Below are 24,750 nucleotides of genomic sequence, written 5' to 3' on the forward strand. Positions count from 1 at the left end.
GGATCCCAATATGCAGGCTCTGAGTTCTGTGGTCCCTGGTCTTCCATATGCCCAGAGGAGGGCCTCAGTCGTACCCAAGGACTTGCTGTCGTCTCAGTTCTGCCAGGCTGCCTGCCAGTGCAGAAGAGTGGTCCATGTGAACCCACAAGCCTCATTTTTCTTATTTTTGAAGCAGGCATATCTATTGAACGTTAGGTTGCAGACTGGAGGCTGATGAAGCCATACGGATCCAGTTTCCTCTTTCTTAGAGCTTCCGTGGAGGAAATGGCAAGCTCCCCAAGAGTCTGTTTGCAGATCTGCAACCCCATCACTACAGACTCCCCCAGGCGCTGTGATTCCAGGAGAGTGACAGGTGCCATTCTCAGGTCCCTGAGGAAGTTTGCAGGTCTCAACTTGCTAGACTCTGGGACGCCAGAGGGCTCTGCATATACTGGGAACACCGCAACTCGATGTGGCCCTCCTGCCCACTGTGTCACATCCTTGGAGATGCACATCTCCACCCCAGATGCAGGTCCACTGCAGAACACCCACCAGTTATGTGACGGAAAACCTCCCCTTTCTTCTGAGACCTCTAAGAAGGGACCCATACTCTGTCTTGTGGTCCTGAACACTGCTCAGAGCTTTTGTCATGCTGCTGCTGTCTGTCTGTCTGTCTGTCTGTCCATGGTGCTAATCACTCTTCTGATAAATCTCTTAACAAAATGGCAGTCCACTTTAGTATCCCCTTTGAATGCCAAACCCAAGACCTGTTACTGAGATGATCTTAATAGTAGAATCCTCTGAGTTTTCATTTTGTATCAGCCGCAAGCCCATTTATTTGCGCGACTGTGGAGATGCATGCGTAGGAGCGGAACCGGAGAACAGCCTCAGCTGCTGTTCCCAGGAGCTTGCCTTATTTTTTTTTTTTCATTTGAGACAGGGTTTCTCTGTAGCTTTGGGGCCTGTCCTGGAACTAGCTCTTGTAGACCAGGCTGGTCTTGAACTCACAGAAATTCCCCTGCCTCTGCTTCTTGGTTAATTTAATCTGCTGGGATTAAAGGCGTGCACCACCACCGCTTGGTGGAACTTGCCTTTAAAGATAGGGTCTCTCATTGACCTGTAATACCCAAAGTAGGCTATTATGGCTGACCAGTGGGCTCTGAGGTTCTGCCTGTCTGTCCCCCAGCAGTGGGATTGAAACGCACGCCATGAATTACCCTCCTCTACCGTTCTTCACATCGTCGTCAACGTTATCATCATCATATTCTTTTATGACACAGTCTCTTACTGGACCCGGAGCTCACCATTTCAGCTAGGCTGGCTGGTCAGCCAGTTTCTAGGATCGGCCTGTTCCCACCCCTGACGCTGGCCTAACAGACACTTGCCACCACATCCAGATTTTATGTGGGCATTTGGGGAATCCAAACTCAGTACTCGAGTTTGCCCAGTAAGCACTTTGCCCACCGAGTCATCTCACTGGCTCCTCAGCCTTTTTTTGTATGCATGTGTGTGCGGGGAGGGGGGGATATTGAGACAAGGTCTCATTATGTAACTCTGACTGGCCTTGAGTTCAGAGATCTGCCTGCCTCTGCCTCCCCTTCTGTTTCGCATTGGTTCAGTTCGGGTCCTTATACTTGAAGGTCAACAACCGTTTTCTGATTCCGCCGTCTCACTCGCCCCTGAGTTAGGTTGGAGCAGCGGTCTATGGAATGTTTGGAAGCATGCTCTTGGCGGTTGGTTACTGTGGGTCTCCATTTGCCTGGTCCAGAAGAGAGTTCATCACAGGCGCGAGGACAGACCTGGTGGCTTTAGAAGGGGAGGTCCTCTGGGGGCACAGGTAGGTCAGAACGGGGCTCAGAGAGGAGGGAATCTTTCTCCTCCGTGGAGGACTTTGCACATTTGTCCCTCCACGGCCCCAGGAGCAGGGATGATGGTCAAATGTATCAGGATACCTGGGAAATAGTCATGGGATGAAAGCCGGGTGAGAACTGCTGGGGATCTGTGCTGGCTAGTTCTGTGTCACCACAAGCTAAAGTCATCTGAGAGGAAGGAACGTCAGCTGCGACAAATGTCTCCGTAAGATCCAGCTGTGGGCAAGCCTGCAGAGGAGGTCCCAGCCCATTGTGGGTGATGCCATCCGTGGCGGTGGTCCTGGGTTCTGTAAGAAATCGGGTTGAACAAGCCACGAGCACAGGGTAGTAAGCAGCATCCCACCATGGCCTCTGCGTCAGCTCCTACCTCCAGATCCCTGCCCTGCGTGAGCCCTGTCCTTTCCTTTTTTTTTTCTTTTTTCTTTTTTTTTTTTTTTTTGGTTTTTTGAGACAGGGTTTCTTTGTAGCTTTGGTGCCTGTCCTGGAACTAGCTCTTGTAGACCAGGCTGGCCTCGAACTCACAAAGATCCGCCCGCCTCTGCCTCCCGAGTGCTGGAATTAAAGGCATGCGCCACCACTGCCCGGCTAGCCCTGTCCTTTCTTTGATGATAAACTGTGATTAGAGGCATAAGCCGAATCACCAGTCCCTTTCCCTGCCAACTTGCTTTTGGCAAAAATAACACTTCTTCCTGATGCCCATGTGTGGCGGTATTGCTCATGATGCCCACGTATGGCGGTATTGCTCATGATGCCCATGTGTGACGGTTTTGCTCATGATGTCCTTGTATGGTGGTATCGCTCATGATGCCCATGTGTGGCGGTATTGCTCATGATGCCCGTGTATGGCGGTATCGCTCATGATACCCATGTGTGGCGGTATCTGATGCCCGTGTGTGGCGGTTTTGCTCATGATGCCCTTGTATGGTGGTATCGTTCATGATGCCCATGTGTGGCGATATCTCCCATAATGCTCATGTACAATGATACTGTCCCTGAACTTGAAGTGCAACATCTTGGGTCTGTGGAAAACACCAGCCATGGGAGTACACTGGTCAGGGCTTCTCTGTGACCCCCAAAGTGGACATGCTCCAAAAATTTCAGAGGAAGACGAAAAAGTCAGCTGAGCCTGGAAATAACCCCACCTGTAGCGTCTACAATGCTCATGTTGCTATGGGGAGAAGGGAGCCCTTTGCTCTCCTCTGGGCCTCTAATCTTAGAAGAGCTTTGTCGGAGCGTTGGCGGGAACGCGGGGGGAGTGTGGCAGGGGTTCCCCGGAAAAGAACCACTCTCTTGGTGCACATTGGGCCAAGAGTACTTTGTGCTCTCGAGCGGAAGACCATGCTGATGGTTCGGGAAGCTGGTGTCCGCTTTGCTCTTGGTGTTGCTTGTGGGCCCAGCTCTGCTCTGCTCTGGGCTTCCGGAGAAAGCCACTCGGAACTGCCTTTAGCCTAGAAGACTTGAGAGAAACCTCTCAGGGTAGCAAGCCCCAGTCTGAGTGACCTGGAATGCTTCTCTTTCAGACAGGGTCTCACGTAACTCAGGCTGGCCTCAGACTTGCTCTGTCGCTGAGGATGACACTGGACTTCTGATCCTGCTACTTCCACCTCGGGTGCTGACATTACAGATGTGCACCACCACCCTTGATTTATTACGTTAGGGATGGAACCCAGGACTCCGTGTGTGCTAGGCAGCGCCTGCCATCCGAGTTCCATCTCCACCCCCTTCTCCCCACTGGAATCCAGCTTCAGATATTCTGATTTTTCTAGCCCAGGATGAGGCCTGGGGACCTGCTTATTTGTAAATTTACACAGGCCAATGTTTAGGGACGTCCCTACTTGTTTTATATCCAGGAATAAAGCCCAGAGCTGTGGGCTGACTGCCTTTTCAACAATCGCAATAGCCACCTCTGAAATGGGAACACTAAAATCTGCTGTGCCTCTCCCGCTCACAGCTGAACCTCAGCCCCATCCCGGTTGACCTAACCTCATTCATACCCCAGCTTGCAGAAGGCGTGGAGTGCATGCTGGAGAGTGACCAGTGTCCTGTTGTCTTCTCATGTCTGGCACCATGCCTGACCTCCATCACTTCCAGCCACCCCACATTCTATGTCCGACTACAGCCAACGAGTCCCTGCAGATCACTTGGTCCGTGCTTAAACTTAGTGTCTAGTCCTGCAAGGCCACTCTTCCCAGAGGACAGAAAGGCTCCAGCTGGGGACAGCTGGCTCTGGGGTCTAGCTGTCAGTTCACGGAAAGTCAGCACGCTGGCTGGCGTGTTAAGGAAGTAGACGGAATGCCAGGTGGTGGGCACACCTTACGCAAAGTCCCCCGAGGGAACTGTTTTACAAATATGAGTCCCCACCTGTTCCCAGCAGGAGCATACAAATGGAGATGCCAGCCCGTAAATTGGCACACTGTCACTTAAGATGGTCATTTCTTTGCCGGGACTATCCTCAGCTCATTGACTTTCTAGTCTGGGGGCTTTGAAAATGGCTTTTCCAAGGTCGTTGTTGTTGATAAACACTCACGTGATCCTGGGGCTTGTGACAGTCTCCAGCCATTCAGCAAGGGCACAGCTGGGCAGGAGGAAATGTGGCTGATTGCTTCTGGATTCTTGGCTCCGGCACTGTATCCTCTGTGTGCTTCTTAAAGAACTGTCTTCTCCATAGGCCGATGTGTGTGCTCCCTTCAGAACCCGGTGGTAGGGGACATTGGAAGGGAAGGTCTACCTGTCTCCTGGGCTGAGGTGCTAGGTGACTCAGTCACCCACCAGGAGCCTCATCCTTCCTCTGCCATGGCTTCCCCAGCTATGTTGCTGTCTGTCTTTGGAGCTCTTTCTCTCTAAAACCTGCCACAGATCGACAGACAGATCAGCAGACTGAGGGAGAGCCTAGAGCAGACTGTGTGGACAGCCTACCCTGGATGGAGTGGCATAGCCATGAGAGGACTCTCAGGCAGAGAGACCTCTGGATCAGGCCAACTGTGAGGTAAAATCCAGACCTACTGCCATACAGGCCTGGTAAGGCCGTCCCTCCCCATTCATGAGAGGGAAACTCAGACACCGCAAGGCAGGCTGCCTCTTCCTTGGCATGCCCTGTGTGTTAGGCTTTGTTGTGATAGATAAGGAGAGAATAACTTGAGAGATTTATTCAAACTCAAGTTCCTGGGGCTTCAGTCCATGGTTGCTGGTCCCATCGTCAGGAGCCCGTGGTGAGGCAGAGGCACACTAGAGGATCCTGCGACAGATCCTGCTCACCACGTGGCAGCTGGGAAACAGAGAATTAAGAAGGTGCGAGAGGTGAAACATACCCCTTTGGACTTAGAGAGATGCTGCAGTTGCTTTGTGTACAGGCTGAGGACTGAATTCGGTGCCCTAGAACCCGCTTTAAAAAGCCAGTTATGGGGGTGTGCACCTTTAATCCCAACAGCGACATCAATTATTATGTATCTATCCATGGGTTAATTCCTTGACGGTTCATTAATCTGTTGATGAAAAGCAGAGTCCTCATGATCCTATCACTTCCCAGGCCCTCCCCTCCCTCTTCCAGGTGTTAGGCAGATGTTTTTTAACGCATGTGACTGGAGGGACATTTCAGTTAACTATAACACAGTCCTAGTCTGGCACAGGTAGGATTTGAACTCCAGGCAGTGTGATCCCTGCCGCCATCTCCCCGTGCTCTGAGAACACCAGATTCTCTGCCCAGAACGTGCTCCGTGGCCTAGGACAGACAGCTCATTTATAATGGAATCTGGCCCGTAAAAGTTTAATGAGGAGCTTGTCTGATAAGATGCCTCGTCTTTGATCTTTGTGAATAGCAGCTGCTCATGTAAGAGGCGCTTCCTGGCCTTAGCTTTGGGGAGCACTGGTGGGATCAGCTGGGGGCCCAAGCCACTGGGGAGTAAAGATGTAGTCCTGTAGACGTGGGGCTGTACAGAAGGAGCGTGTTCCCAGCAGTCACAGGGACAGGCTTCTGGCCAGGATGTCCTAGGACATCAGGAAGTGATGCTCTGCTCCCTCTCCTGTCCCTTGGGGTTCTGCTGGTCATTTGCCACTCTGCACTCTCGGGATGGAGGCAGAGATAGGTAGGGCTGGGATATGGATCCTACTGCATATTCTCGCTACACACAGGGCTGGCTGCTTAACCACAGCAATCCTCAGTTTCTTCTTCTCTAAAAGGGATGGGGGGGGGGAGTTGCACCCTTGTGATTATTAACATTGTCTACTCGACAGTATGCAGAATTTCCTAGGAAGAAAGTCTCTAGTCCTGCTGTGAGGGACTAGAGTGGGTTAATTAAGAAGCCTGCTCTCAGTGGGGTGGCACCCTCCCGTGGGCTGGGGTCCTGGACTAAGGCTGTAAAAGATTGTGGAGCACCAGCGTCCATGTCTCTCTGCTTCCTGACTGGAGCAGTGTGCCGCTGCCTCACACGCCTTCCCCAGGAAGAACTGCACCCTTACATTGCTACTCAAACTTCCTTCCTTAGTTGCTTCTGTCGGGCATTGGGTCACAGTCGTGTGGAAAGGAACCACGGAGCACTGACAGGATTCACGTGAGGATAAGTGAGTTATCACATGTGGCATGTGCTGTGGTTTAGGCCTAGGTTAGAATGTTGCCCTGTTCAAGGATGGTCCCCGCCCTGTGGTGCTGTGGGAAGAGGTGGAACCTTTGTGGTGGGTGGGGATTAGAAGGGAGAAGTTGCCGTTGATGGCGTTGCTCTTGGAACCTGGCCACCATGAGGTGAAGAAGCTGCCCCACCGTCTCCTCCTTACCTCCCTGTGATGTCCTCTGCTACCACAGACCCCCCCCCCCGTCAACAGGGCTCAGTGCCTGCGGATTTTCTAAACTAACTCTGAGCCAGACAAACCATTCTTTTAAATATGTGTGTGTTCACATGTGAGTGGGCACATACGTGTATATGTGCATGTATGTACATGTACAGCAACAGGCCAGAGGACAATTCCTCTATCACCAGCCACAAAGTCTCTCCCACATGCTTAGAACTCAGCGATTTGGTTAAGCTGCCCCAGGAATCCTCCTGACAGACTTCTAAACACCGGGGTTACGAGGATACACCACCACGACTACTTTTATTTTATTAAACAAATTAAATAATAACTACATTTATTATTAAATGAAGACCAAAAATGGTCTTCATTCTTGAGTGATAAGCACTTCAGCAATTGAGCCATCTTCCCAGCCCCAAACTTTTCTTTTTTTCTGAGTTAGTTTATCTCAAATATTTAGAAAGCTGAGTAGCACACACAATGTGTGTGGAACAGTTTATGGTGCTTTCATAGCTGTATTCATACATGAGTGCATACACAAAGACACACTTGCACATCTGTATTCACACATAGGCACACTTGCACAGCTGTATTCATACCTGAGTGCATACACATAGGCACACTTGCACAGCTGTATTCATACCTGAGTGCATACACAAAGACACACTTGCACAGCTGTATTCATACCTGAGTGCATACACAAAGACACACTTGCACAGCTGTATTCATACCTGAGTGCATACACAAAGACACACTTGCACAGCTGTATTCATACCTGAGTGCATACACAAAGACACACTTGCACAGCTGTATTCATACCTGAGTGCATACACAAAGACACACTTGCACAGCTGTATTCATACCTGAGTGCATACACAAAGACACACTTGCACAGCTGTATTCATACCTGAGTGCATACACATAGACACACTTGCACAACCGTATCCATACCTGAGTGCATACACATAGACACACTTGCACAGCTGTATCCATACCTGAGTGCATAGACATAGACACACTTGCACAGCTGTATCCATACCTGAGTGCATACACAAAGACACACTTGCACAGCTGTATTCATACCTGAGTGCATACACATAGACACACTTGCACAACTGTATCCATACCTGAGTGCATACACATAGACACACTTGCACAGCTGTATTCATACCTGAGTGCATACACATAGACACACTTGCACAGCTGTATTCATACATGATTGCACACACGTAGACACATCCTACACACACAGAAAAGGAAGATAAAAAGGAAGAGGAAAGGGCAGATCCTCAGTTGATAGGCTGGCTGAGAGGGGTGTGGAGCCTAGCACAGGAAAGCAAGATGGATGCCTTTATCAGCAGGGAGGCCTGCCTCCCTATGCCCACAGAGACTGACGGAATCCAGTGAGGGGTCCATACAGTGCTGCTGAGGAGGAAACCTTCCCAGGCACGCACTCGTGGGTACTACCTTCGAGAGAAAGCTTATTCGAGCCCAGGAGAATTAACCCACCTAGCTTTGATGGTCCAACAGGACGTTCCGTGAGCTCTCGGCAGGGCTGAGCTAAGTCTGCCATGCCTATTCTCCATCCCTACGCTTTCCTGTCCTGAAAACATCCTCTTCCTCCCTCTCCCCCTCCCCCTCCGAGACCAATATCTACCTATTCCCATCTATGGCTTTGACTTTCTAGAAGAGTCCACTCAGCAGTGGTCAACCAAGATTGTCTTATCTTGTAGATCAGGACTCCACATCCCCCGATGGTAACCAGTGCCCAGGTTCCCGAGGGAGGGTTTCAGCTTGGCACGGCTCTCCTGGCCTTTCCCCACGCCCAGCTGTGTTCCTAGCCCCACTATTTACCTGCAGCAAGTCCGAGGCTATCTGAGCCCCAGCACCCCACCTCCTATAACCTTGCCGCAGAACCTCTCCCAGACAGCTAGCTCTTATCTTTGAGCTTGTTTTTCTTTTCTGAGGCAAGACCTTGTGTAACCCAGGCCAGCATCTAACTCACCATGTAGTCGAGGATGGGCTTGGATGCCTGCTCCTCCTGCCTCTACCTCTGTAGGGCCACAGTTGTGGCCGTGTACCGCCACATCTGATTTATTTGATGCCATGGCTGGAACCAGCCTGCTAAGCCCGCGCTCTCCCAGCTGAGCTCCATCCCCAGCCCTTCCCTCCAGTCGCATATGGAGCTGGTGTGTGCCTTCCTGCCCTTCTGGCTCTGGGGGAGCTGAGATATAGAGTGTGTGTGTGTGGAGGGGGAGTGGGGGGTGACCGACTTCGGTTAACTGTTGCAGCTGGGTTTTTTAGGACCACTCTGGATGGCCTTTGTGGCCTCCTTTTTATGACCTCATTTCCCTACACAAACATCAGTGTTTACTTAATGAGATATCTGCTCTGGGGTCAGCTCCAAATACCGATTGCTCTACAAGAGCTCTGCCGAGGGGTGACCCGGGAAAACCAGAGCTCAACTGTGCCTGGAGAGCCTTGGCTCTGAGGCAGGAGTGGGGAGCAGTCAGGACCACTGTGGATGCGTGTGTGTCTGACACAGAGTTAGTCCACCAGGCCAGGGACATGCACATGCCATCCATGGCTCAGATGGGACGCCTGGGTGAGAGGTCACATGCAGAACCCAGAAATGGATTTGCGTAGCTCATGTACATCCGTCACTGCAGCCTTGCATCCTCTCTATTCTCCTTCCCAGGGTCCTCACCTGCTCAGCCAATCTCTGACTAGGATCTCCACAGCCATCCTTTCTCCAAAATCTAGGCTTACTACTTACCAAGGACAAGCAGATTAAAAGGGCCTGGTGGGAACAGACCAGCCAGCATGACCAGGCACTCTCATCCCGTGCCCAGCCTGAGTGGTATAGGAGTGGATCTGAGTCCCAGGGGATCCACAGAAGCATCCAGGCTCTGTGTCCCAGGGCAATAAACTGGACCAGGACTAGAAATACAAACAGAGGTTTTAAGAAAGGAAAAGCATTCCAAAGAAAATGGGAATGGGCTATTATACCTGTTGCTATGGTGATCTACTAGGACAGACGCGACTTGGGGTGGGGGGGCGAAAGGTTTATTGGGCTTACATTCCAAGTTACACTCCATCCATGGGGCGTCAGGAGAAGCCAAGGAGTCAAGGAGCCTGAAGCCACTGTCACTTAACAAAATCTGTAGTCAGAAGAAGAGACCACTCTCTCCACTCCAGACAGGTCAGGAGCCCCTGCCTAGGAAATGGTGCCACCCATAGGGTGTGGGCCTTCACGCGTCAGATGGTGTGAGCAAGACAGTTCCCCAGAGACATGGCCACAGAACAGCCTAATCTTGATCCTCCTTAATTGGAACTTTTCCCATTTGATTCTAGATTGTGTCAGTAACAGTTAAAACCAACCATTTAGCTAGTGAGTTTAGAGAAAAGCCCCAAAAGCATTGGCCAGGAGCCGCATGACCTTTTGTAGGTCATTTCCTTAACACCTAACTCACACAGTGAGTTACATATTGTGAGCTTTTTTTTTTTTTGAGTATGTTCTGTTTGTCGTATGAAGTCAGGCAGCAAAGGGTTTCCAATCTTTCTGCGTGCTGGCTTCTTTTATTAATATTGATGTTGTGTTTTCCAGTCTCATGTAGCCCAGGCTGGCCTCTAACTTCTCAAGTAGTCATGAATGACCTTGAACTGATCATTCTGCCTCCACCTCTAGAGTTCCAGTAAAGGATTGGTGGGAAACCAGAACCTTGGGGGCCCCGTGTGTTCCCTGTCCCTAACCAATGTCTGTCACTCCGCTGTTGTCTGCAGTTACCAGCTCTTCGTCCCCAGCCTCCCTGACAATTTCTAACATCCTCTTGTCGTGGATGAGAATTTTCCCTATTTCGGATCCTCATTTCCTTGACAGCATATTGTTTAGTTTTGCTCCGTGGCTCTTTCTGTAAACAGGACGGTTGCAGGCGTTTTCTTTGGGAACTCGGATTTCATACTTTGCAGTCAGTATTTAGCCACTCTCCATTCCTTTGTTCATTTGTTCGCTGTTGGTTGGTTCACTCACTCTTGCCGTTCTCCAGCAGTCTGCATCTCCAGGCATCTGGGGTACACTTGTGCCTTTCCACATGGCTGCTGGGGCACCCCTATTCTGTCTTCGGGACGCCTGTGTAGTGGGGGTTGGGATTTCCCAGTTACAGGGCTTTCACATTTTCACCCTCCAGGATGTTGCCAGATTTTTGCTAAGTGGTTTTGCCAACAAGAGCTCCCACCCACAGGCTTGAGCAGCTGAGCCACAGCGGGAGGGCACCCACTGTGGAGATGGCTCAGAGACTTTGATTCCCAGACTGCAGATTAAAAGGCAGGAGAGGAGGAAGCCCTGGATGTTGTAGCACACACACGTGTAATCCCGATACTGGGAAGGTAGACATGAATCCTTGCTTCCAGGCAAGCCTGCCTAGCCCAGTCTGAATTCCACCAGCGAGAGACACTGTCTCAAAACACCAAGTGGATGATGTCTAAAGACTAACAAAGAATAACACACAGACATACACACAGTCACACACACATGCACACACGCGCACACACACGTGTGCACACACTTATGTCTTTGAGACAGGATTATCACATTGTAACTCTGGCTGGAACTCTCTATGTAGACCAGGCTGGCTTCAGATTCACAGCAATCTACCTGCCTCTGCCCCTAAGTGCTGGAATTAAAGAAAGGCACACAGTACTATGCTTTTAATACACATTTAAAAAGAAGATTTCACCCTTACCTGGGCCAGGACTACAGTTCAGAGTAGAGGGATTGCTTAGGGGTCATGAAGTGCTAGGGTCAGCACCACCCAAACCGAACAGTGAACCTGCTGAATCTATGAATGTGCATTTGCCCTGAATACATACTTTAAAAAAAATGCTGTTTTTTGGAACTTTCCAAGGAGATGTATAGAAAACATAATGAACAAGCTTCTGATGCAAAGCAAAGCAAAGAAACCTAACAAAACCCAGAGCAACAAAGGCCTGTTGGGAAGGAGGAGGGATTTCCGGTGAGCCTCGAGGGGATGTTCTCGTGTTGGGAGGGCCTGGGCAGCTGATGCAAGCCTGCTTGCTCTGCAGGAACAGACATAGGCCCTGCCCACTCCAGCAGAAAGGAAAAGAGAGGGGCCAGGCAGCAAGACTGGGGCATTGGCAAATTCGTTCCTTTCTGACAGGTCAGCGGGCCCTGGTAGGGGGCAGGAAGAGAGCAAGACTCTGTGGTGCTGGTGGAAACAGGCAGCTTGCTCCCAGGGGCTTAGCAGCGGCATGAGGACACGGGCTCCCTGCGCCTTAGCATGGCCTGCCCATCCTAGCATTGTGATCCTGGTGGGTGGCAGGCAGCTTGGCTCAGAGGTGGGACTGGAGCGCACAGGCCCACAGTCCCCAGAGCCTACGGCTTGGTGTGTCACGCCGGGTGGTTTCTGCTATGGGGAGTCAGTGACCGTGTAATCCCAGTGGCGGCAGGAAGGCACGTTCTGGAGCCCTGTAAGAACAGAGGGTGGGACACGGACTTAGACACTCTACCCTCCCAGGGCACCCCTGCATGCTGTGCTGGGCAGGGGTTCTCACTGGCCTTGCCTGCCGCAGAAAGTGCACCCACACAGACCTGGGTCAGCTCCAGGAACAACACATGAGCCCTATTCTCTGAGAGTCCCACAGTCACCAAAGTGACAGGGGTGACGAGGGTAGCACTTCCTGCCCCTCAAGAGCTGACCCCACCCTGGGACAGGATCTTCATCAACCACAAGTTTGCACAAATCGGGGGCTTAGAGCAGTGGAAATGTGTTCTTTCCCAGCACTGGGACTGGGAAGCCGCAGGGCAGCCTCAGCAGGCCTATGGCAAAGATGGCACTGTGCCTTAGAGGCTCAGAGAAGCCGCTCTTCTCTTCCTCCCTCTGACCCCTGGCGGTGCCTAGCATCCCTTGGGAGGGACTCTGATCTCTGCCTCCAGGTCACACGGCCCTCTCCGTTTTGAGTCTCGTGTTCCTTGACCTCTGAGGACCCTGGGATGACATCTAGAACTGGCCATTTGCATCATCTTAAATGCACATCTTTGTTGTGTTTGCCTTGTCCATTGTTGAACAGATGCAGGTGACCCCAGGTTCCAGGGATTAGGAGGCAGACACATGTTTGGGAAATGTCACCCTCATGCCTTTGGCACCTCCAGTCCATAGACTCACAGCTATGATTGCTCTTTGCTCATGAGGAGACAGGCACAGAGAAGGCACACAACCTTCTCCCAGTCACACAGCTCAGAGTAAGCTGAGCAGAGCTAAACTGGAACCCAGGTCTTTTGCTATAGTGCCTGTTATTCTCACTGGTCATCCATCATCCATCCATCCATCCATCCATCCATCCATCCATCCATCCATCCATTCTTCATCCATCCATCCATCCATCCATCCACCACCTCCCATCCTTCATCCATCCACCCATCCATCTACCCATAATCCTCCACCCATCTACCCATCTATCCACTCGTCCATCCATCATCCATCTATTTGACATAGTAGCATGTTCTCTAGTAGGTAAAAACTTAGTAATTGGCAAACAGACCTAGTGGGTGCCTGCTCATCCCTGTCATTCCTCCCAAGGAAGCCCAGTCATCGGCAAAGCTCAAAATGGAAAAGGCTCCATCTTCCACAGGAGCAGCCCAAGGTATCTGACCCGGGTCTGGGAAGCTTCTTGGAAAGGGCTTCCCATTGCTCTTGGGAGAGAAATGAGAACAGCTGAGAGGAGCGCCAAGGAGAAGGTGGGAGCTAGGGTCAGAGCTGTAGCCGGTCTACCTGCCTCCGAGGGCACAGGTCACCCCAGAAGCCAGCTCTCCTGGGTCTCCAGGAGAGCTGTAGCTGGTCTACCTGCCTCCGAGGGCACAGGTCACCCCAGAAGCCAGCCCAGGAGAGCTGTAGCTGGTCTACCCGCCACCGAGGGCACAGGTCACCCCAGAAGCCAGCCCAGGAGAGCTGTATCTGGTCTACCTGCCTCCGAGGGCACAGGTCACCCCAGAAGCCAGCCCAGGAGAGATATATCTGGTCTACCTGCCTCCGAGGGCACAGGTCACCCCAGAAGCCAGCCCAGGAGAGCTGTAGGCTGACAGTCAAGAGTCTATCCTCTCCTTACCATCTTCACAAGGCTCCAGACCGGACAAGGGACCATTGCTCCTAGTGTTTCAACTTACTGCCTTCCCTGACCCCTCACGGTCGTGGCATTGTCTCTTTGGGTCCCAGGAGTTGTCTGTAAGATGGGACATAGGCTCCAGCCTGGCTCTGGCCTCATGGTTCTGTCTCAGCTGCCCACGGTTGGTCCCGCCCACTCTCTTCCATCCCTAGTAGGAGATCAGAGCCCACCCGGGTGCTCAGATTGAGTCTGGATGAGTCAGCGTACTGGTCATTTTCCCAGACAGCACTGCTGGGTGGGGTTCAGGGCCCGAACCCCCCCTTCACACACCCTCCCATTTTCTTCTCCTCCTCTCACTTCAGTAGGAACACGTCCATTCCTGCCCCAGGGCTGTTCCGTGCTGCAGAGCCCACACCCTCCCTTCACTTCGCCATCTGTGAAAGCTTTACCCACGCTCCCAGCCTGCAGCCCTCTCACACCTCCAGGAAGACATGGCTCTCAGCACTCTAGCTCCCCGGGGACCCATTACCAAGGGTCTGGGCGTGCTAGCTCAGGCCCAGTCTTGGTGCTAGGGCGCACGTGGCTGGCCATGTGGGATTCTCATCACCTCAGCTTCTCCTTTGGTCTCCTGCCAGAAGTCCTGTGCTGACATGCGAGAAGGGGGCATGCGTTGGGATGTCAGGAGGGTGAGCTGGGTGTACTCCCCCTGCTGAGCTCTAGAGTTCCCATGTTGTTAAACATGAGAAGGGGACGTGCTGGCTAAGCACCTACTAAGCACCTGGTACAACCACTCTACACACTTGTGCTTTGTACGTACACCTGCTCATCCGTCTACACCCGCACCAGCCCACAGGCCGGGAACACTCGGCTCTAAGGGGTGGGTATGGTATCAGGACGCACAAGAGTGGCATCATGGAGATTTAGACTCCCATCTGTCTGTCCTCAAAGTCCAAACTCTGCCTGTACATGGAGGCGTGGCCTCTTAGACACCACCACCCCCAGCTAAATGATGCCTCAGGGGTGCCACTGGAAGAGTGTCCGAGAGCATGCGGTGAGGGGAAGCTTGTGTCTTAGAGAACTGGAAATACCAGCGTGTCCAATTTGACCTCCTGAGGCAGAGGCCAACCTCCATTCTGATTCTTGGGCAAGACTCTTGACTTTCGTATGCATACGTGAGGGAAGACATACATGTGTACATGTTTATGGATTGCAGGCGCCTTTGCACATAAGTACATAGACGTGGAGGCCAAAGGGTGGCATCAGGGGTCCTCCTCAATCACTCTCCCTGATGTGGGATTCCCCTCTGTAGGTTGTGATTAATACTAATGAATAAAGAAAAGTAGCTTGGCCTGATCGGGTAGGACAGAGCTTGGCAGGGAAACCTAAACTGAATACTGGAAGAAAGAGAGGTGGAGTTAGAGAGACACCATGTAGCCCCACCGGAGACAGACGTCAGACAGATGTCAGAACTTTAGCCGGTAAGCCACGTGGCAATACACAGCTTAATAGAAATGGGTTAAATTAATATGTAAGAGTTATCCAATAAGAAGCTACAGCTAATGGGCCAAGCAGTGATTTAATTAATACAGTTTCTGTGTGATTATTTTGGGGCTAAGCAGCCAGGAACCAACAAGCAGCCCCGTCCCATAACATCTCCCTTATTTTTTGAACCTGGATCCCACTAGACCATCCCCCATCCAACTAGACGAGCTAGCCTGTGAGCCCCAGAGACCCTCCTCTCTCTGCTGTCGTATTTAACTTTTTCATGGATGCTGGGGATCTTGTGATCCAGTGGCCGACATAGCTGGTCCTTCTTGTTGCCTTCTTCCCCTCGTCCAACTCAGAGCTCTTCTGAGCTTGATCCACCAAGAGTTCAGAAGTGTCTTGATTTGACTCCCCAAGTTCAGTCCTGTGTCTATACCCTACTCTCCTCCCAAACTGAGTCCTAATTTCGGCATGCCCAGAAAACCTCCAAGGCTGCTCATGTTCCCAGGACTCCGGAATTGCACATGTTCCCATGGCTCCAGAACTGCTCATGTTTCCATGGCTCCAGAACTGCTCATGTTCCCATGGCTCCAGAACTGCACATGTTTCCATGGCTCCAGAGCTGCTCATGTTCCCACGACTCCAGAACTGCTCATGTTCCCACGACTCCAGAACTGCTCATGTTCCCATGACTCCAGAACTGCACATGTTCCGATGGCTCCAGAGCTGTTCATGTTCCCATGGCTCCAGAGCTGTTCATGTTCCCATGGCTCCAGAACTGCTCATGTTCCCACGACTCCAGAGCTGCTCATGTTCCCATGACTCCAGAACTGCACATGTTCCCATGGCTCCAGAACTGCTCATGTTCCCACGACTCCAGAACTGCTCATGTTCCCACGACTCCAGAACTGCTCATGTTTCCACGACTCCAGAGCTGCTCATGTTCCCATGGCTCCAGAACTGCACATGTTCCCCTGGCTCCAGAGCTGTTCATGTTCCCATGACTCCAGAACTGCACATGTTCCCATGGCTCCAGAGCTGCTCGTGTCCTCCTGGTTCCAGGACTCAGATCCCACTCTTGCAGGCCCAACCTGACACCCATCTGGCATGAGGGAAGAGTAAAGATTGTTCCCCGGGCCAGGACTTGCCAGGACTTGGTCAGCCACCCCATTGTACCCTGGTAAATCTGTTTGAGGTAGCTGTAATGGCTTCTTGAGTTTCTTACCCACGTCCACTCTAGGGCTGGGATTAAAGGTGTGTACCACTATCGCTCGGTTTCTATGGCAAACTAGTGTGGCTACTGGGATTAAAATGTGTGTCACCACTGCCTGGTCTGTAAGGCTGACCAGTGGGGCAGTTTTACTCTCTGATCTTCAGGCAAGCTTTATTTATTAAAATACACATGACTATCACACCACAATTAAGCCCGTAGTAGTGCAGCTTCCCTAGGTGGATCCCCTCCACAGCTGACTTGAATCCAAGCTGCTGGTAGGGGCTTGTGACTTATTCCATAGGCTGTCTTGTGCCAATGAGCTTGTCATCCCTGGGGAAATGCCTCTGGGCATCTGCAGAGTGCCATTCCTAGTTGGGTGTGCACGTGTAAAGGTGCCTGAATAAGCCATGCTACTGAGCAAACCCAGTGGCTCTGGGAGACCAACCTGAGACCCTAGTAGTATTCTTCGGGAGGTGTAGAGTGTGTTTGTGGAGGAGCTTAGTAAGGGAGTTGCCCAGGGGTCTCCCACTGTCCAGGTGGCAGATATAAGAAGGGGTTTGCATGAGAGAGAGGATGCAGGGTGACTTCTAGGGCCATGGGCAAATCTCAAGGGCTGCACGTGGCTGGGCAGGCTCATTGGGTTTGCATGACGAAGGCCCTGGCATCACAGATGCTAAAGAGAATGATTCCTTTCAGATCTATGGGGTGACCTTCAAGAAGGAACTCAAATGTTGAGCAGAGCCATAGCCTCCAAGGCATACAGATGTTGACTGCAGCCATCTCAAGCAATGGGAGCCAAGCCGTGTGCCCATGTGACTGTATTCGAGACTGGGAACTCTGAATAAGAAATGCCACCATATAAGGAGAGCTAGAACAATATTCTTTATTTTAGTTGTAGCTCACCAGCTTGAAAACTGTTCTTGGACAAGCATGAAGACCAATCTCCAGAACCCACATAAAAGAGCTGGGCATAGTGGCATGGTGTGTGTTTACAGTCCCAAACCTGGGGAGGCAGGGACAGGTGGGTCATAGGCTCACTAGCTAGCCAGTCTAGGCCAGTGAGAGACAGGATATCTAAAATACAATGCTTACAAAGTCACAGGTGAGATGGATAGCATCTGAGAAACAACAGCTGCATTGACCTTGGTCTCCACATACGTATGCACATGTGCGTGCACGTGCAGACACACATACACGCCTCACACAGAAAAACTGATCTTGAATCTTGAACTTCTCCTTTACCGCTGGGTCTACCTCTGCGTGATCTGACTGAAGCCAAACAGATCCTTACAGATCCAGTCTTTTTCTCAGTCTGTTAGCAAGGAGTTCTCCGGATCTCATTCCTGGAGCTGGTATTGTCATGGTTGGTCTGTGTACTGTCCATATTCCTAGCATACATGCATTGACATGTGCAGATGCACAGGAGCAGGGTTGCCACCCAAACACGTGGTCAGCTGAGCTTAGGCCCAGCAAATTGGGTGTTCAGAGTTCCACTACCAGGATTGTCGTGATGGCAATGCAAGTGTGCCGCACCTTTCTGTGGGTGTGCACAAGCATATAGAGGTCAGAGCACAACCTCCAAGTCTCATTCCTCAGTGTCTTCCACCTTTTGTGTGAGACAGAGTCTCTGTTATCCTTGAACTTTGCCGAGTAGCAAAAGTGGCTGGCCAGTGTACTTCAGGGGTCTGTCTGCATCTTCCTCCATCTCCACAAGGCTGGAATTACAAGCCCACTCCACCACTCCCAGTTCTTAACATTATCTCTGGGGATTGAACTCAGATCCTGAGGCTTGCAAGGCAAGCACTTTACCCACTAAGCCATCTCTCAGCCCCCCGTGGAGCTTCCAGTCTGGGTCCCCTGGCTGATTCTTCTAAGGTCTGACTCTAAGCTGGAGATGACCAAGAGAGGTTGACATAGGAAGTTGAAAGGACAGACTTCTGTGGGAAAGCCTCTCTATGAGCGCCTGTATGTGTCAATGCCTACCCCCGTAGTTTGGGGTTCATAGTGGGGTGTTCGCGCCCCATGGGTATTCTGAGAATGTCACCTCTTGTCTTCACAGGCCTCCCACCCTTAGTGGCAGCCCTGTCATCTCAGACATCTCCTTGATTCGACTTTCTCCACACCCTGCCGGCCCCGGGGAATCTCCCTTTAGTGCGCACCACCCCTACGTGAACCCCCATATGGAGCACTACCTCCGGTCTGTACACAGCAGCCCCACACTCTCAATGATCTCCGCAGCCAGGGGCCTCAGCCCTGCTGATGGTAAGTAGTGTCGGAGCAGGAGCAGCAGGGACGTGGGAGGGGGCAGTGCTAAGGGTGACTCAGTGGCTCTGTCCACACAACCAACCTGTTTTCCTTCGTTTTCCAATAACATGTAAAATTACAAGTTCATCAATGAGCGGATCTATTGATTAGGTCTAAGCCCTCATGACCCAATCATTTCCCCAAAGCAGGACCTCTGCACATCGCATTAGGGACCTAAACTTGCCACACATGAGCCACTGAGGGAAATTTCATATCCAGAATACAACAGCCATATCGTAAGAACAGACTGCTGCTTGCCGCACGCCAAAGGCTGCAGACGTCAGTATGAAGTAAGGGCTATCGTGTAGGGTTATCTCCAAGAACTCAGCATCAAAAGGAAGGCAGAGCAGAGCTGGCTGCTGCCTGGATCTGTTTTCTGCCTCTGTGCTGATCAACACAGATGGTCTCCCAACCCCCAGGGATGCCCTGGAGCCGGAGTTACAGGCAGCTGAGGCCCCAATGCCCAGGGATAGATCAGCGACTTTGTGTCCGTTCAGATGCTCAGAATGGACCAGCCCACTGGATCTGGCTGATTTGAATCAGAAGTGGGCTGTCATGTAATATAGTTGGTCTCTCAGATCTAAATTTTATCCTTGGGGCTGGAGAGAGAGCTCAGTTGGTAAGTCTGAGTTCAATCACCCAGAACCCAAGTTTCTAAAAAAGAAAAGAAGCAGAAAGTGGGGCCCAGTGACAAGCTATTGGACTCCCATCACTGGGGAGGCAGAGACTGGGGTTTGCTTGCTAGCCTGTGGATTCTGGCAGAATCAGTGAGGTCCAGGTTCAGTGAGAGACTCTGCCTGAAAAAGACAGTGAAGAGCAGTTGAAGACACATCCAGTGTGGATCTCTGGCCTCCAGAACTCAGGTAGTGATGGGCGGGCTACGAGGTTCTGCATTGGGATCCTAGGCCAGAGGTCTTCCTTAGAGATCTTTTATTTATATATTTTCATTTCATGTGTCTGTGCATGCGTGTTTGCATAGGTTCCTCCAGAGGCCAGAAGAGAATATTGGATCCCCTGGAGCTGGAGTTACAGGTAGTTGTGAGCCACCCAACAGGGGTGCTGGGAACTGAACTCAGGTCTCTGCAACAACGATCTGTAGCCTTAACTGCTGCACTATCCTCGGTCAGTTCATTTTTTTGACGGTTTCTTTCTCTTCCCTTCTGTGGCAGTGGCCCACGAGCATCTGAAGGAGAGAGGACTGTTTGGTCTTGCGGCTCCAGGCACCAACCCTTCAGACTATTACCACCAGATGACCCTCATGGCAAGCCACCCTGCACCTTACGGGGACCTCCTAATGCAGAGTGGGGGTGCTGCTAGCGCACCCCATCTCCACGACTACCTCAATCCTGTGGATGGTGAGTACGTGAGGGTGGGACATGGCGGGGAGCTGATGCAGGGAGAGGGTGACCGACTGCCACAGAAAGCAGTCCTTCAAGTCTGCACTGCACCCCAACACTGTCTACGCTACCAAGCATGGGAAGCCCTGTGGTCACCACAAAGAATGGAGTGTCCTCACTTAACGTTGAGGAGAATCTATAGTGGGGACCTCAGACACTGCCCAACAGCGGGAATTGGTAAGCTAGGGTGGAACAGGGTAAACAAAATAGGGTGGAAGGGTGTAGTGGATTAGTGGATGCACCTTTGAGAAAGAGAGTCAGGGATTCAGGGGGCAAAGGTATCCCTTACTAGCTGTACAGGGGATGCCATTCAAGCACAAGACTGAAGAGGCAAGCCTACCAGCTGGCTTGGGGAGAGCCAAGCCAACAGAGGATCGGCCGTGCAAAGGGCCTGGGGCAGCAGTGTGGGCTCAGGAGAGCAGTGTGATTGGTAGAAATCAAGTAAAAGCCAGGAATGGTGCTGAGGCCAACGTTCTGGAGTGGGCTGTGCCAACTCGGTGGGGCTTATAAAGGTCTTGCCCTTTGCCGGAGTGAGATGAGCGTGGAGCCATGCTGATCTGAGAATCAGGGCAGGCAGCAATAGACCCCTTCCATGAGCGGTAGGTGAGTTGTGTTAAGGGAGATCACTGGGTAGAGATGTAAGACACGTTCCCAGCTTGGATGTGGATGTGCAGGGGAGAGGAGCACAGTGCTTATGTTTCTCTTTGCTGTGACCAAATCTCTGACCTCTCAACCCCCCAGGGGAAAAAAACCTGACAGAGGCAACTTAGAACAGGTGTTTACTGTGACTTCAGTCATGGTGGGGATGGCAATATGCCAGGCAGCAGGTCTATCACACCCACCGCTTCCACAGTCAAGGAGCATGAGGCAGCGGGTTTATCACACCCACAGTCAAGGAGCAGAGACAAAATCTCCTTTGCGTCCAGTCTGGGACCCCAGCCCATAGAATGGTGTGACTCACATTCAGGGTGGTGTGTCTTCTCAACGTCAATCAGCATGATGTAAAAAATCCTCCACGTTCTTTTTTGAATCTTACTGAGTTAACAACTGTTATAAACTGTCACAGAGAGCCAAGGTCAATGCCAGGTCTAGGGCTCAAGAGATAGGATGGGCTCTCAGTGACAAGATGGAACTTGTGCTAGGCTGTTTTACAGGATGGAAGAGTGGGAGTCTTGGGCAGGTGAAGTCTTAGGTGCACATCAGACACACTGCCCTTCCTTCTCACTAGAAGCCATCCTTACGGCAGCTTTCACGGAGTACCATAGCTGTCCAAGCACGCCGGACTGTAGGCTAAGTAGAGGAAACCATTGAGAACGAGGGCAGTGGCGCCTTCAGGCGGTCTCCTCCGGCCCTGCCAGGAGCAGTTTCTTCATGCCCCAGTGATACATGGTGGAGGGAGACAGACCTGCAGAGAGGCCATCTGGTCCTGCAGGGCAGCAGGTTGGAAATGGACCGTGGCAGCTGTTTAGAGGCCATCAAGGCTGCAAGATTCAGGGTGGGCCCGTATCATCCGGGCCTCAGCTCACACCCGAGGCTCCATTCCTGGGCTCCCTGCCACGGTCACCCCGGAAGCTCTGTTCAGTAGCCTTGCTCCGGTTGAGCTAGCTCTTTACAGAGGTGGAACTTCTCCAGGAAGTCTCTCTAGACACTTCCTGCCTCCTCTGGTTTGTCCTGATTATCTGAGACAGATATCTCACTGCCGCCACCACACACAAAAGGTCAAGTTTCTCTGTCCATCCCTGCTGTTCCCTGATGGGAGGCTGTTGAATGCCAAAGCAATGTTGCCAACATTCAGTCTAGTGGCTGTCCTACCTGTCTGTGCCTTCCCCAGGAAGGTATTGGTTCCAGGATTCAGCACAGTATAGGGGTCCGTCTGTAGGGCTCCTTCCCTTGCTCTCCCACAGCAGGCAGCGGAGTCAGGGCTGGGGAGGGTGAATCCCAGACACAGTGTTTTCCAGTGCTGTAAACCCAGCCACAGCAAGACAAGGCAGAAGGGAGGTTCTAAGGTCAAGTGCAGAGTCATGCACACATACCAGCTTCTGCCACTCCGGGCAACCTCTCTCCGAGGCCTAGAGCAGGAACGTGGATATCCCTGGCAAGTGGACAGATGCTTTATGCCATGACTAGGGTACCAAGTTGAGCAGGTGTGCCCACACCGCAGGAGAGGCAGATCCGGGCAGACCGGAGTCACACTGTGACAGCCATCCTGAGCACCTGCCTGGGTGTGCACCTCCATGCAGTGCCATGTGTGTGACAGAGAGAAAAGTGACAGTGAGCATTACTCCTGTGGCTGGATTTAGGACCCTGCTTAGGATGAGCAAGCAAGTCCCCAAGCCTCTAGGTAGCTGAGCCATGATGCCCTTACCAGTTCCTAACTCTCCTTGAGAAGGCAGCTGAACAGCTGGGTTTGGAGTCCGCACAGAGAAGCCAGGCAGGAAACAAAGGGGAACCAGGACATTGTAGGAGACAGCAAAGAGGACCCAGGTCAACCTCTGCTGTCCCCACCTTCTTTGGGATAGCTAGACCTGGAGGTAAGAGCTAGTGGGACACAGTGTTTATATGCCAAGTGGGTGAGCCCAACTGAAGCAGAATACAGTCAGTGTAGATGAAGGTGAGTGTGGTCTGCTGGTTGGCGTGCACCGGGTGCTCGGGTGGTGCTGTGTGACCTCTCCAGAATCCCTTTACCTCTTCCAAAGCCTCCCTCGTCTCCAGGAGTCCATACCTTAGTTGTCATCACCCCACCCAGGCTGTCGGCCACTCTGGGCGTCTGTCCTCGCCATCTTCCCATCCATCTTGTCCCCAGTGTGTTAGGTGTGGCTTCTGTCCTCTCCCCCAAAGCACTGTACTTACCCGAGTTATCAGGGTCAGAACCTGGGCCCTGGCAGCAATAACAAGCCAGACTCAGCAGTCCATCCACCATAGGCCAATTAAACAGACAGGACTCGTGAAAAGCAGAGAAAGGAGCTCTGTTCACTGTGACTACGTTGGGAAGAGGGACAAAGAGGACCAGTGAATACACACAGACACACACACACACACACACACACACACACACACATCAGTCTTCGAGGTTTAAATATGAAGTTTAGGTTTCAATGGAGGGCAATAGGTATATACAACTAAGCAGTCCTGGTCAAGGTGTGGACTAACCTTTAAATCTTCCCTGCAAGGTGTTCTGACAGGTTGTCGGAACTGTGTGAACTCTCTCTGGGAGACAGACTCCCCCTCAGACTGGTACCAGACTGTAACCACTTCTTTCTCCGTGTGAGCCTCCTGGGGAAGTTGCAGCTTTTTAGAATCCATTGTCTGATTGGTGTGTGTGTGTGTGTGTGTGTGTGTGTGTGTGTGTGTGTGAGTGAGCGTGCTTGCCACAGCGCTCTCTTCACATCATGTGGGACTGGGGGATGGAACTCTGGTCATCAGACTTGGTAACAAGCACCTCGAACTGACGCACCGTCTCAGATCTATCCCAGCCCTTTCCAAAGCGGGGGGAGGCAGAGCATCAGATTTTTATACTATACAGAGCACTTCCACTTGACTTAGGTACCAATCTGCTGTGTCTCTGGGAGATGCTAAATAAGCCAGCCCCACCCACCCCCATCCTCCTCCTCCTCTCAAGTGAACCATGTAATGTGATGTGAGCCAAGGCAGACCCTGCCAACTCCTATATTTTCTGCACGCCACCCCCACAGGATGCTTCAGTCACAGAAAACTTACACCTTTTTGACTAAGTTCCTTTGTGCCCAGTATTCTTACAGAAGAAATGGTATACACACTCATTCAGCGCCTGTTTACTCGGCATGCATCCTGGCTAGGTTTCTCTATTGCTGTGATAAAGCACTGATCAAAACCAACTTGTTGGAGGGTTTATTTCATCTTACAACATCCAGGTGACACTCTTATCACTGAAGGAAGCCAGGGCAGGAATCCAAAGGCAGGAACACTGCTCCCTGGCTTGTTCCCCTTGGCTTGCTTAGTTTGCTTTTCTAGACAACCCAGGACCACCTGCTGAGGGGTGGCACCACCCATAGTGACCCGGACCCTCCCACATCAATTATCAATTATCAATCAAGAAAATACCACTATAGGCTCATCTACAGCCAGTCTTTGGAGACAATCTCTCAGTTGAGGTTTCTTCTTCCCAGATGGGCCCAGTTTGTGTCAAGTTCACAAAACAAAGCAATAATACTAACCATCACACACCAGGTCAGGTTCTAAGCATGCACTAGGCATGATGCTAAATACCACATCAAGTTCTGCCCCCAACGAGCTCTGTCTGGCTGGTCAGTCGCCAGGCTGTTTTTGGTAAGCGCGCCAATGCCGGTCCTGGCCTGACCTGACCTGACCCGTCCTCTCACTGCCTCCTCTCCCAGCAGCCCTTGTCTTCACGCCTCGAGACAGGGGCACCCGGCAGAGAAGAGAACATTCCAGAGGCTTTGTGTATCCAACAGAGGCATGGAGGCAGTATCTGCCAGACTGTGAGGCAATCTGGGCAGAAGGCTGGTGGGCACTCAGCCCTCAGTTCCTCCTCCAGCTCTCCCACACCTATAACATGGCTTTACCTTAGTTCAGTACCCGGTGCACAGCAGCGTGTTTACCA

General features: G+C 51.7%; 1 protein-coding gene across 4 annotated transcripts in view; it reads left to right on the forward strand.

Annotated features, from left to right (window-relative positions):
- Gli2 (GLI family zinc finger 2) overlaps positions 1 to 24,750 on the forward strand; it is a 225,402-nt gene that overhangs the window by 170,112 nt on the left and 30,540 nt on the right. For all 4 annotated transcript variants that reach the window (XM_087906602.1, XM_085688367.2, XM_085688365.2 and 1 more), the window contains 2 exons: positions 18,509 to 18,711; positions 19,923 to 20,108. In XM_087906602.1, coding sequence (XP_087762728.1) covers positions 18,509 to 18,711; positions 19,923 to 20,108 — 389 coding nt within the window. The remainder of the gene's footprint in view (positions 1 to 18,508; positions 18,712 to 19,922; positions 20,109 to 24,750) is intronic.

Source organism: Myodes glareolus, chromosome 5 (genome assembly GCF_982192425.1).
Source record: "Myodes glareolus chromosome 5, mMyoGla1.1, whole genome shotgun sequence".
NCBI lineage: Eukaryota > Metazoa > Chordata > Mammalia > Rodentia > Cricetidae > Myodes > Myodes glareolus.